At 29.7% G+C, this 14188-nt stretch overlaps 1 protein-coding gene across 1 annotated transcript; it reads right to left on the reverse strand.

The window, feature by feature from the left end:
* Positions 1–704: 704 nt before the first annotated feature.
* Positions 705–3079, reverse strand: LOC110684130 (protein SODIUM POTASSIUM ROOT DEFECTIVE 1-like). The gene is made up of 3 exons (XM_021860539.1): positions 1860–3079; positions 1520–1595; positions 705–1223 (listed from the first exon to the last, which is right to left on the reverse strand). Exons 1-3 carry the CDS (start codon positions 2670–2672, stop codon positions 1036–1038), a joined length of 1077 nt encoding a protein of 358 aa, XP_021716231.1. The 5' UTR covers positions 2673–3079; the 3' UTR covers positions 705–1035.
* Positions 3080–14188: the final 11109 nt, after the last annotated feature.

Raw genomic sequence — 14188 nt, forward strand, 5'->3', positions numbered from 1 at the left:
AAGAACTAGACAAGAATTCAAATTCTATCCAATTATAGATACATACAAGACAAATAAAGGAGCAATAAGCAATTCAAATTCAAACAAAATGAAAATCCAAAGTAGCTGAGATATTCCAGATGAAAAACAAAAAAAAAAAAAAAAAAAAGATAGAAAAAAAGGTAAAGTATATTCAAATAGAACCTGCTCCCAATGAAAGGTAAAGTGAATGATAGATGCATAGGAAAAAAATGAATCATGTCTGTAATTTGACCCAACATAAATATGTTTGGGTGCTCACTACTCAATTGTTACTTTCAATGAGTAAAAACTATACAACGCATGCTCTAATTTTCATGCCACATTATTCATATTGGATCATGGCCATGCTAACTCCTCGTGCTTTCACACTTATTATTATTTCTACTATAATTATCATATGAGTATGTAAAGTTTTTGCTAACAACACTTGGATCCTTACAAACAAGGTTGGTTCTTCTTTCCATTAGTCAAAGATCGTGTTCGATATGAGTATATACTGGTGTTCGATTGATACAATGTAAGTATTGGTTGTATTCAAAGTTGAGATGCTTACAATACTTCCACAACTAATTTAACATCCGTCTTTTAATAACATCTGAGTGTTACATAGTATGAAAAGCAGAGTATATGCATTACTACCTACTTCAAAGTACTGTAGATAATTTTGTCGAACATGTCCTAAGTTGAATAATAGAAGAAAAGTTATCTTATAACATGATTCAATTTGAGTCATTCTATAAGAACAATAAAATTTGTAAACCCTCGTAACATATATTTTAGAAATGATATAGTTTACACACTGTCGAAGTTGCTTGATTGGCCGGAATTTACAGTACATAGTACTATACCACAAAAATAGAAAATAAGGCAAAAGTTTGATCATAAAAAAGCTAAGCTAGAATATGCTAATAACTTCACAAACTTCGTTCATCATGTAATTGGAAACTGCTTCAAACTAGTAGTTTAAATTCACACTAATAATTCAATGATTCCGAAAGCATAATTTCCTTGTAATTAGTTGAAGTCGACCGTTGAAGAAGAAGTTGATGAAGAAGAGGAAGATGATGGCGAAGCTGATGCTTGTGATGGCCAAAACTGCGCGTTCTTTACCTTGGATATACTTGTTAATACACTTAATGGTGTCACATTTCCTATCACGGTCACTTTTTTTGTTTCCAAATCTATGCTAAATGATGTCACCCCTGCATAAATCATGCCAAAATCTTAGTATCATGGTCTTTGATTTTTCGACACTATAACCTAAATCGAGGAACTACTTCAATAACATTAACTACAAAATGTCAAACTCCACCGAAGAAATACTTTGTAATGAGTCACCAAATTCCCAATTCTGTTATGATTTTAATCGATAAAATAATATAGGAACCAACATAACTTATAGTACGTGTGATATCTCAGTGTATAATGTATACGGGTATTTTATACTAATGTATTAAACTTTGTAATTAAAAAAAAAAAAAAAAAAGAATGGACTGACCTTCCATTTTAGAGAGATGTTTCCTAAGCTTGCCTTCACAACCTTTGCAGTGCAATGATACCCTCAGTACCACAACCTGCATATTCCCAATCAGTCAAAAACTACTCCAAAAAGGACAGCAAAAGACAACAAATTCATCAAATTTCATGTAAATAAAATTTTATAATACCCTTTTAACATATTCATAAACTCGAAATACTAACAATAATATTCATTTATAAACCAATAAAATCCAATCAAACTTCTGAGCATAAAGATACCCATTATTATCAAAAGCATCATTTTTTTAAAAATTAACCAACAAATTAATTATTAAGAAATAATCGATAAAGATAAAAACCTGGTCACGAGATCGAGCACCAGAAGAAGACGATTTCTTTACAACAAGAGAATCATTCCTGCCATATCCCATACTCTTTTGTCTCTGATTAATACCATCATAATCAACCTTATTATTCGACTTAATATCATTTCGATCACTCGAATTATTATTAACAAGTACTAATGACTTGCTAATCTTCTTATTATCTTTTTCAGCATCTAAGAACGACCCAAAACTCTTCGTTTCATGAGCTTCTTTACTCAATATAGGAGTACTAGGAATCAACGCCAAAGCATCATCATCATTGTTACTATTACTAAACTTTCTATTTTTAGTAATTTTGCTTTGATGATGAGATGACTCATGAAGTGAATCCAAGAATTTGGACTCACCTAAAAGGTACCTAGAGGAATGACTATGAGGTGGACTACAACTACCATTGTAGGTGCATTTATCATAGTACCGTCGTCGAACCTCGGCTATATCAACCGAGCTATTCCTTCTGGGGGTGGTGAGATCACTATGCTTGACAACAGAGCTTGAGGGAGGTTTTTTTCGGGTTTTTTCGCGGTATGACGAGGAAAGCCTAGGAGTGAAAGGAAGCTCAGAAATGCAAGGTGCTCTAGGAGAAAAGGAATAATTGTTAGTGTTAATAATGTTGTTATTAGTGAAATTTTTGTAATGGTCGTTTAAATATGAATTTAAACGAGTAAGAGATTTGGTAGTGTTTTTGACCATGTAACGTTGGTCTGTACTAGAACAAATGGCTGTTGAAGCTGGTGAAGTACATGAAAAATCTAAGCCTTTCATATTTTTGATATTAATTGGCATTTTTTTGAGAGAAAATACAAAATATATATGATATAAATGTAGCTTAAGAATTTTGGGTAGGTTTTTTTTTTTTTTTTTTTTTTTTTTTTTTTTTTTTGGTTTGGAGGAATATAAATTAAAGGAGGGAAGAAAGAGTTTTGATTTTGTAAGGGAAGAGGGTTGAGGGGAGGTGTTAGTTCTGCTTTTAAAGGCTGAAAACAGAGGATTTGAAGGGGATAGGGGTAGGAGAGATTTTTTAGGGGGGTTTATGTGGGGTCCATTATTATTGTTGGTTAAAAATTGAAATGTTGACTAAAGAATTTGTGTGAATGTTTTGTGTAGGAATAGGAGCTATTATATACTTCTAGGGGATTTTACCTAGGATAATTCATAATCATATTCATATGATTTGATATTGGGAGAGAAAAAAAAAAGTAAATATATGTCTCTAAAGCAAAACTTTCTTGTTTGGATTAGATTGCTAATTCTTATAATTATGTGATTGTTTATATTAGAAACTATACAAATATGATAAAGTTTATGTACTTTGTCCTTATTTATCTTTAGTGTTGTAGTTTAATTTTTTACACTATTTATATATCAGTAAATTAAACATAAAATTTTATTTTTGTTGATTAGTCCTTTATATAAGTCTCTTTTATATACTTTTGTTAAAATGTCAATCAAAGATAATATTAGTCAAAACTCAAAATAATATCTTGACAAACATGTTAAGTTAAACCATATAACACTTAATAATGAGAAAATAGTGAGAGTGAACAAAGTTGATTTTAAAGACGTGCTTTAGAAAGTATACACGTACTTACAAATTTATTCTAAACTAAGAAACCTTCTAAGATTACATTCAGATAGAGATATTGTATTTTTTTTTTCTCTATTTATTGTATATACAAAATTCATTAAATTTGAAAAAAAAAAATGACTAGTAGTGAAGAACTATTACCATGAAAATATCTAACAACCTCATGAATTATCCAAAGAGTTGAACCACCACAACATTTTATGATTAAACAACGACCTTTCGAGAAGAAATAAATTCTCAAACATTCCACTTATATGATCAATAGTCTTGCTAGTAGCTAAAAGTTACTTCCTAATCTCCCTCTTTCAATGAATGTACCTTTCATATTAGCAACTTGTGCCAAACTTTCTCTAATTTTCTTTCAATAAAGAGGTCTTCCTAATTAAAAAATTAATTAACTAATATATATCAATTAATTAAACTAATTTTGGGTGATATATTGGGTGCAAAACATCATCATTACTACCACTACTATACAAGATAGAGGTAATTTTCAACCCTAACTAATCTTATCATAATCATCTTAATTAATTAACATAAAATATAGATTAATCACCTGTTAATTCAAGGCCCTACCAAAAGTTTAATAATTTCATGCTTTTACCCTCAAAAGATGCACATGGGTTTTATCTCGACCTTCAATGTTGTAGCATAGTCTTTTTCTCATGGGGGACAACAAAGTTGTCACTTGGAAATTAAATTTTTGGTAGCAACATCATTATTACACATTTTTACCACTATAGTACTAGCTATATATGTTAAGGATTTATATGATCATTAACAAATCATTGTTCGCAAAAGTTTACTGAGCTAGCTAAGCTAAGATTGAATTTACATTCGACTTTTTTCTTCTTCCTAGGTTCCCTTTCCCTTCCTAATTAACCGTTTTACTTGGCTTATTTAGAATCTCACTTTAATGGATGAATGGTGTAATTGCTATTAATATAAATTAAGAAGTTGAGACAATTTTATGATTACTTTGCAAGTTCGCAACACAACATAATCGTATTATCTTTTTCATTGAACGTAGCAAAATGAAATATCCACAATTTGTTAAAGGTAAAATACACAAAGGAGTAAAGCAATCTTGAATTCTTTATGTAACTACATGAGGTAACCCAAAGATGCGACATAATTTACTACACCACTATTTAATCTTCTTGTATACATAGCCGAACTATTTGGTGTTGTTTCCATTCTCTTTAGCATGGATGATTACACACTCACTAAACAACAAAAATAAAGTAAAATTATAACCTAATTAGGTGTACATGTAAAAGCAAGCTATAATTCTCCTACACTTGTAAAGATTTTTATTTTGTTAAAGAATGTGGTTAATATATTGCATGAATTTACCGGTACGGTGGCGCGGCTAGCTTTTGCATTAATCTCGGATTACAAAGAATCTTCCCCTACTTAAGCTCACTAATATTTTAATTTGAATTTTAACTTTAATTTATTTTCAATGGTAATTGACAGAGTAGCATCTAAGCTAGCATAAGTAATCTAAAGCAACAACTAGTAATAAATCTTAGTATAAAATATTAGTTTGAAAGGGTCCAAAGAATTGCTTTGGATCTTCCTTGGTAAGTTTACCAAATTTTATCCTTTAATTTGTTTTTGAAGCAACAAATTTTATGGGGGACTACCAATTCAATGACAACATTCAAGGGATATAAATTAATACTACTAGTACCTTTCTCTGTTTTTCATTATTCCAATTGTTATTGTCATGAATTTATAAATACACACATGCAACTGAAAGTTGTAATTAAAACCCTTTCCTTCAATAAATAGTATTGGCCTACTCAAAGCAACGGTCAAATTGTCAGTCATCTCTCCCTATTGTATAATAAATATACGTAACTACTGTTAGCTTGGATGCTACATACATACAAATAAATAAAAATTGCACTCTTTCGAATAGACAACAATATGATCTAATCGGGGTAATTTTTGGATGATATATCGCAATATATATTGCAAGACATTAAATTTACTTAAATTTCAATATAAAGTATTGTAAAACCGTCTCATACAAAAGTTTGCACACGGTTGTTATGGAAGAAGATATTGAATTAGCAAGAAAAATTCTTTTTCTTAATGTTTGTCGTATGAATATATGATCAACATAATGCAAATTACTTAAAAGCCAACTTTTAACGTTATGTGGTGTATCGTGTATGAGTTTACCATCATTTAAGATAAGGAAACCTATCGATTCTACAATACATTACTCCCACCATCCCAAATTTATAATTAATCAGATCATATAAGTATACTTACTGTATATGTAATTTGATTTGAACGAGTATTGTGACAGTTAAACCCTAACGAAGAATGTAATTAAAATATAAAAAATGGAACAAGAGGCAGAAGGAATCAGCGTCTGCGGCACGTGAACATAAACGGTAATGTCCAGGGAAATTAGATGATAAGTGTACTTAAAAAGAGTATTAAGAAGTGGAGTATAAACTGGAATCTCCAGTTAATAATACTTGTACAAGGACAAGCTTTTAATACTGTTTAACTGACAATTAATTAATGCATCAGAAGGAGTAAATTCTTACTGATTACATCATTGAATTCTATGCTTCATTTTAATTGTATAACTGTAACTTTAGATGGATCATATGTTGCAGTATGTTAATTTAAGGCAAAGTTTAAGATGTGTGTTTTCATAACATCACTCGTGACTGACGTTGCCAGCCTTTGCTTGGTAACTAAGATTGTTAATCTATTAATTAATTAATTTATTTAATTACTAAGTCCAAAATGATTCAGCTAAATTCTTGGTGTCAAAGTTCGAGATGTTCTTTGCATTTTTGTGGACAATTAAAGTATTGAATCTTTATGCAGTGCTTAATTTAATTATAAAACTTTGTTATCAAAGAATTAAAACATAATTTAATAACTTTAATTATTATGTGTTGGGATGTAAAATTGTGTTTGCCGGAGAACACTAGGTTATAGGAGTTTTTAGGATCACCTTATTTACACTTATAAAGTAGGTGAATTCAAAATTGGATATATTTTCACAAAAATAAGTTATGATACGGATTAATGCATAGGGTGATATGCACCCGAATTTGTAGGGTTTGACCTTGTTTAAAAAGGTGAATAAGGTTTAACCTCAATTTTTAGATATTATTAATTTATTATCATAAGTTCATAACTCAGGAGTGTAATAACATAATTAGTACTCCCTCCGTTCCTTAATACAATGTCTCTTTTGAGCATTTATTCCTCACATAATAAAGAGAAAGAGGCATTGTATTAAGGGACAGGGGGAATAAATGACATAGATCCACTTATAATTTGTTGATTTTGAGATATTGTGCAAGTACATACATAAAATTAAAATGGACTTTTAACTGGCATATAAATATCTAAATTCAATTATTTCTACGTACTCTACACAAGATATCATTGAATTGGTCTTTTGTTTTTATATATAACATTATATGAACCAAATAAGTTTGCTCCACTTATCCACTATATGGAACTAGTGCTTTCTTGTAAAATTAATGAGATTAATACACATCACACAAAACAACTACGTAGTACCAACAAGATTTATTGTTTTCAATTATTATCAAACGAATTAATAATATGATGAAAAGACATTGGTCTTATTCAGTTGAGAATTTCAAATTTTACTTAGCTACTAGAATATGTTTTAGATGCTATTGAAAATTATCATGAGTTTCTAGGGCTATACGGAGTAATGTTTTTCACATGCCTATTTTCGTAGCAACTTCAAGGAGCTAGAATCTTCAAGGAGATCGAGAAGTTCTCCGTAGTAGTTACTAATTAGTGCATGAATAATGAAAAATTAAACTTAAAACAACGATATATTTCTTTCTCAAAATGGCAAATTAACCATTTGTAAGATTGAACTGTAACATAATTTAACTTTTTACGTATCACTAATTTAAGCGACCGGATGGTAATCTAAGATTAAAATAACAATACAGAATAGGATCATGATGAATTACAAAATCCTGTAATGGAATCCGATGCAATTGTTATGTACTACTTGCATGTTTTCCTAATTGCAGCACACTTGTATAGTGGTGTGTATGAGAATTAGCAGCCAAGAATGACGATACATCCCTTTCTCAAGTGTCATACGATTATGCCTCTTCATTCATTAAGAAACACCAAATTTGTGGGTCTTTCTTATGTCGACCGACCTATTATCTTATATACCAAAAAAAAAAAAAAAAAAAGTGTAATCCAATATGTTTGTAATAATTTACAAGAATTATGTGTGGGTCTCTACAATATTATTTGTTTTTTAGTCACGCGTTTAAAGACAACAATCCTTCCTTGCTAATTGTAAGAGGGGCCATGTTATTATGATCCTCAAATATCCTTTTCTTTTCATGTTTCTACGAAGTACTGTATCTTTTATTTAATTCTGTTAAATCTGTTTTCTTCATTTTTAAGTTTATTATTACTACCCCGTATGAGGCTCCATTTTAAATAATTATTAACACTTTACTTTTATTACTCTTGTAAATGAAAGACTTTGATCGAGTAAGTTACAAAATTGATGTTTCAAAAATAATGCATATTGAGAGTTGTAAGACAAAATCGAAGAAATATATATCTACACGATCACTTTTGACCTAATTTACATCGTAACACTTTGAGCAAACACATTTGTCTATAGACAAAATTTAACTATTACGAATATTATATTCAAATATCAATTTGTGTAAACTATAAAAATGTTGATAGATATTATAAAAATAATACGAAGCACATTGTAAATTAAATTTGTAATTAGTACTCCAGTTCTGATGTATAAAGAAGTTCCCTCATGAGGAGAGCATTTTAATGATTTATCTTATTCAAAATTAAAATAAAAAAATTGTGTGATTATTTTTTTCAGGACCAAAAAAGAATTAAATAGTGTAAATAGTTAATATAAAGCTCATAAAAAATATAATTAAAGGAATTCAAGTTTTTCTTACCTACTTCGTATAATATTAGCGTAATACTACGTACAAAGTAGTGTATGTGTTTTACAAATTAAAATAAAAAAATTGATGTGTGATTAATAATTTTATATTTGATAATTTCTTTTAATACAATAATAATAATGTTGAGGTAAAGTGAAGTGTGTGTCCTTTTGTACCTAATCATCCCGACCCCCGTGCTGGCAACTACATAAGGGAAAAAGACTTGGCCCATTTATCAAGAACTGAACGACAGTTTTGGAATTTTTGAATCGGGCCCATCTTACCAATCTAAGCAAGGCCCACTTCCATTTCTTAATTCCATTACTCGTACTATTCTTGACACTTGGAAAATTTGTGGTGCATCACACTATTCTTCATTAATAATGTTGAGATCAGTTACTCTCACAATATTTATTACAAGTATGTTTCAAACATTAATTGAAGATGACAAACGTTTGAACTCGATTTGTTTACATTAATTCGGTTAAGGTCTATTTCGGATTGAGAATTCATATAAGAGAAGAATGAAATTGAGGAAGTCCGTGACATACATTCTAACTTAATTTGTTTGAAATGATTAAGTTCAAATCAGGTCTATATTAAGTTGAAAAACAACCAACGTGCATGCACCTTATGATATGATATAATATAATATGATATAGCTTGAAGGCTTTGAACAGATAAGTGCAACTAATTGGGCATTAATTTAATATAGTATGAATTCCATCTTCTATACTATAAAATCTACTCTACTACCAAATTTCTTGTAAAAAAAAACATTTTTGAAAGTCATATACTCGATTCTTCCCTAAAAGGTTGGTAATGATGCTACTATTATAGGAGTTACTCCTTTAAATCAAAGTTTCAGAAAATATTGGACTTATATAGTTCAGTTCTATGAATGTTTTATAAAAAACTTTTGTTACTATATGCCTATATTCATCATTATTGAAATTTATTATAAAATAATTCAATTTTTTCCTTACAATTTTGATTAATAATTCATGAAAATTGACAAACTTTAGCCATAACATGACTTTCTAATTCAAAAATGACAAAGTATGATAATTTATAAATTGAAGTATATAAAAAGCCATGAGTTTCGGCTTTCGTAGATTAAGATCATGATAAAAAAGTTATCTAACGCTTTTATCTTCACTAATTGTAGAACTAATGATGACTTCCATCACCAAGTTTAGTTTAATCAGTTTATCAAATGCCCTAAATTACCCCACTTTTAAAAGCATTATCTGTACTTTTAAGCTTTATTATTAGCCTCTAGAGCTATAAAAGACAATCAATGACCTTTAACAGATCATTAACATTGCCTCAATTTTTCGTGTAGCAGCCATTCGTTGGCTTGCTAACATGACATGTTCAGAATTATAATTCAGATAATTATTTATCTAATCGACTAATCATCTGAATATTTGTGTTACTATGACATTTTTATACTACTAATTCATATAATTTGATCTTTTGTTAAGCGTGGTAGGAATAAAAATTGCTCATAAAAACTAACAAATAAACATGGAACGCAATATTCCCATCATCACAATGTTTCATATATGGTTGGTCACACTGTATGACTGGGGTTATTTAGTCAATGGTTACTTGGTCGGTTAGAGGTCACTCAAACAACAAGGAATTACTTGGTTAATGGTTACCCAATCAGTATTTTAGTGTGTGTTAGCCTGCCACACAAAAAAACGCGTTGTATTTCCAATATGCCGAGTATGGTTTTATAATAAAGTAATTAGTAATCACAAATACAAACACACTGAACTTTATTATCAATTGCAAATGAGGTTCTAAAATTTGGAGTGAAGCAAACAAAGTATTCAAACAGGGTACCTCCTCAAATAACCATGTATAACCGGTAAAGTTTAAAAATCTGACATAAATAAATGATCTGCCAATTATTAATACAAGCATTTTTTTTTTTTGTTGGATTTCACAAAAAATAAATAAAAACATATATATATATATATATATATATATATATATATATATATATATATATATAATAAAAAAAAATAAAAAAAAAAAAAAGGGGGGGCCAATGAGCTCTTACAAGGGTGCACCTTGGCGACCTTGCATTTTGGGTTTCTTATGAAGAGCACCAACTTACGTGGGCTAATTTGGTCCAATTTACATGGTCCAGTGTAATAACCAAGTAGCTTTAACTTATAAGGTCCAACCGATGGTTTGTGGCCCGGAATAAAAAGGCCCATAAGAACAAGTCCATAAATTTTCTCAATTGTATTTTCTACCTAAGTGGACCGATGTTACCAAACCATGCAAAATGTTGTGCATGATAGTTGTTCATGATAGTCTCCAGCTAGTTAAAACTTATACTCGTAATTGAGTAATCATCTCAAAGACAATCTCCACAATGTTAAAACTCATCCTAAAGGTTAGGGGCTAATGAAGCAATATACAATGCCTAAGGTTTAAGCCTGGCCTCTTGCTTATATTGATTATAATTAAAACACTCTCGCCATCCAAAAATATAGTTATGGTGCATTTTCTTCATCTGATTTCATTATTTTAACCTATCTTTTAGTTGTAAATTGAAATTGAACATTTTATATGAACTTATATATCTTAATTTGAAAGTTCATTGAATTAACTTTGATCTACATGCACATGATTTACTAACAACATGCATGCATGTCACGCTTAATCAGTTAAGTTAGTTTGGTTGTAAAACCAATTGTGAATTAACTATCGAAGCAATCAAGCAAAAACTTCTATGCATAGTATGGTACATTCGCACGGGTCAAATAGTGTGGCACATTTGGATTCTCCCTTGGGTTTTCTAATACGGAGTACTAATCAACAATAAATAAATCTTAACGTACTTAAATTTGTTTGGTCACATTAAATTAGATTGTTTGCACAAATAAACAAACACAATCAACATTTATAAAATCTCTATGTAGATTATTTAATGCATGCCTCTTTTGTGTTCTTTTTACCTATAACACTCCTCATTTCACGCTTCTTTATATTAATTTGATGTAATGAAATTGAGGCGAATCTAACAAGCTAGATGTCACATAAGTATATTTTCCTTAAGCTATCAAATTACAAAATAGTAAAGTTAGAATGCTACGAATAAAAATAGGTTGGGAAATACTCGTACATCATAAAACATATTGCTCAATGAACATGCTCTAGAAAATTCTAAGGAGTAATGTTTATGGTTAGGTGACCAAAATATTTGGACCATCAATTAATTCCTAGCAAGAAAGTAAGTTCGAGAATTTGTTTCTAAAATGCGGGCTTGTGGGCCCAACGAAGGCCCAACAAGGTTTAAAGGGATATTTTAGTAGTATTATAAACACCTACTCAAGTAGTCAACTAGCTAGTGACACTGTGACAGTACATACATCAGTATGTGATGTACAGATGTAGTGATTTGGGGAAGTCCAAAAGAAACACAAAAAAAGAATGGTCCGACAAGAGATCTACTTTTGTTGTGTGCCTCACGAATCACGATTTGTATTGATATAGGAACCCCCACTTAATTTAGGTACTCCTTTTTTTTTTCACTCTTTTACCTTTTTTTTTTCTCGAGTGCTACATGGTCTACACGAATACACTCTTGTACTCTACATCGAGTATAATATTTGATGTAATTGGTAGACGATTAAGGAATCGCTTTGTAACTTTGAGATTAAAAGATCGAATTCTTCTAATTACAGGTTACTTAAGGTGGTGATCTAATGAGAATATATTTTTTTTCTCCTTTTGCATACAACATACTATAAAAATGATCAATGTCAAATTTTTTTTTTTTAAAAAAAGTCTAAAATATAAACTACGAGTGTTATATTTCTAGTTATACCTAAATAGATGATAGAGTTTCATATTGATTAAAAATGCTAATCCTATAAATTCAAACCTTTTTTTTTTTTCTTTTAAACCAGATTCAAACTTATCTTGAGGCAAATACAATGTTAGATATCCATACACGATTCAATTATATGACCTACATTTGGAATCTAGTCGGTTGAGTGATTGCCTTTCTTATAAAGATGGTAGTCAAGGAACACATCACTTCACTTAGAAAAGACCACAAAACTAGAATTACATAATTATAGGCTTTTAAACCCAACATAATAAAACTCATTTAATATATTTTGCTCACTTTAAAATTTGCAAAATAAATAAATCAAATAAATAAATAAATAAAAATCAAATGAACAAAAAACTACTCCATATCAAAGTATATTTGACTAAAATATACAAATGGCGTAAAAAGTCAAGTATTACATGTATCGCTACTACCCAAGTCCAAAATAATAACTATTTAAAGTTGATTTAATTAAGGTCGTGTGCTTGTTCACACAAATGCGTCAATGCACATAAACTCATGCTATGAAACACAGGCGCAGCAAACGGGATATGTCAATGCTCGAGGGACGAGGGTACTCTGTATGAATTGAAATTACAAGATCCGTACACATGGAAGGACCAAGGAAAATGTTCAAAGTTAAAAATAACCAATAATTTCTAATATTATTATAGAAATCAATGTAACAAAAAGTTTTGTTTGAAATTAGGAACAGCTGTATATGTATGGAGTAGCAATATAATTGTCAGATTATAAATATATAATATTACTAGTAGAGTGGATTATATTGTATGTAAACATGTGGTACTAGATCCATATTTATGCTAATCAAATGATATAAAATTAGTTTAGATCTAATTAATATGGAAGGTTGCTCATTACACTATGCAAAAGATAGGTGTTCATCTTATACAAGTTTAACTTTAAGGAGAAAGAGGGTGGAAATTTCTAGATTTATTAATTTAATTAGATTATTTAATTTGTGATTAAGCTTTGTATCTTAATAAGGAGACCTTTTGACGAATATTCTATGCATAGATTCATTGTGGTTGCCAGAAATTCTCAATTACTCAATTCCCATTTTCACACACAACATGCCGTGATGCCTAGCTTAGCCACATACGTGTGCATCAATTTAAGTACATTTCCATATGATACTTCTTTTTATTTTCTCAGAGTTTTTATTTTTATTTTATTTTTTAATATACAATAATTTTTTTATATATTTTTTTTTAATATAGTCACGGCTAATCATGTTAACCCATTGTTTAGGAAGCAAAATTTGGTGAAATTGGTAAGGAATTCACATCGTGAATTTGAGGTCACAAGTTCGAACCCCATTAACTACGAAATCCTTAGGAGTAGGGGTATTTCATACAAAATCCTTACCTTCACCTCTAATCTCAAGCGTCGACCTATAGAGAATCTTTCATCTCATCTTTTTTTTTATTTTTATTATTTTTTTTTTGTAATGTCAACGGTTGAAATCCTTAACCTCGATCTATTTTTTCTTTATCTTAAGTGAAGATAACAAAACCTTAAATCGCTTCCAATCTCATAGTTTTCTTTTGTTTGTCATATGATCTCTAACGCTTTCTTGAGATATGCTTTACAATTTGCTTTATCATGCATAAACTCAACCTAATTTTTTTTTGTTTTGATTTGATTTTAATTATGTTTTTCCAATATATCTCCAATTCAAATTTTGTCAGACATGTTAACAATTATAGAAAAAGGCTAAATAAGTATGTTTTCTAGTTGCGTAGAGTTTTATATGTTCATGCATACTCGCAAAACATACCAAAATAAACTCACTACATAGGCTAAACTTTACTTAAAAGTGCCCAAACCATTTTAATAACCAATGCATAATCTTTTTCTT

This window comes from Chenopodium quinoa, unplaced genomic scaffold (assembly GCF_001683475.1).
Source record: "Chenopodium quinoa cultivar QQ74 unplaced genomic scaffold, ASM168347v1, whole genome shotgun sequence".
Taxonomy (NCBI): Eukaryota; Viridiplantae; Streptophyta; class Magnoliopsida; order Caryophyllales; family Amaranthaceae; genus Chenopodium; species Chenopodium quinoa.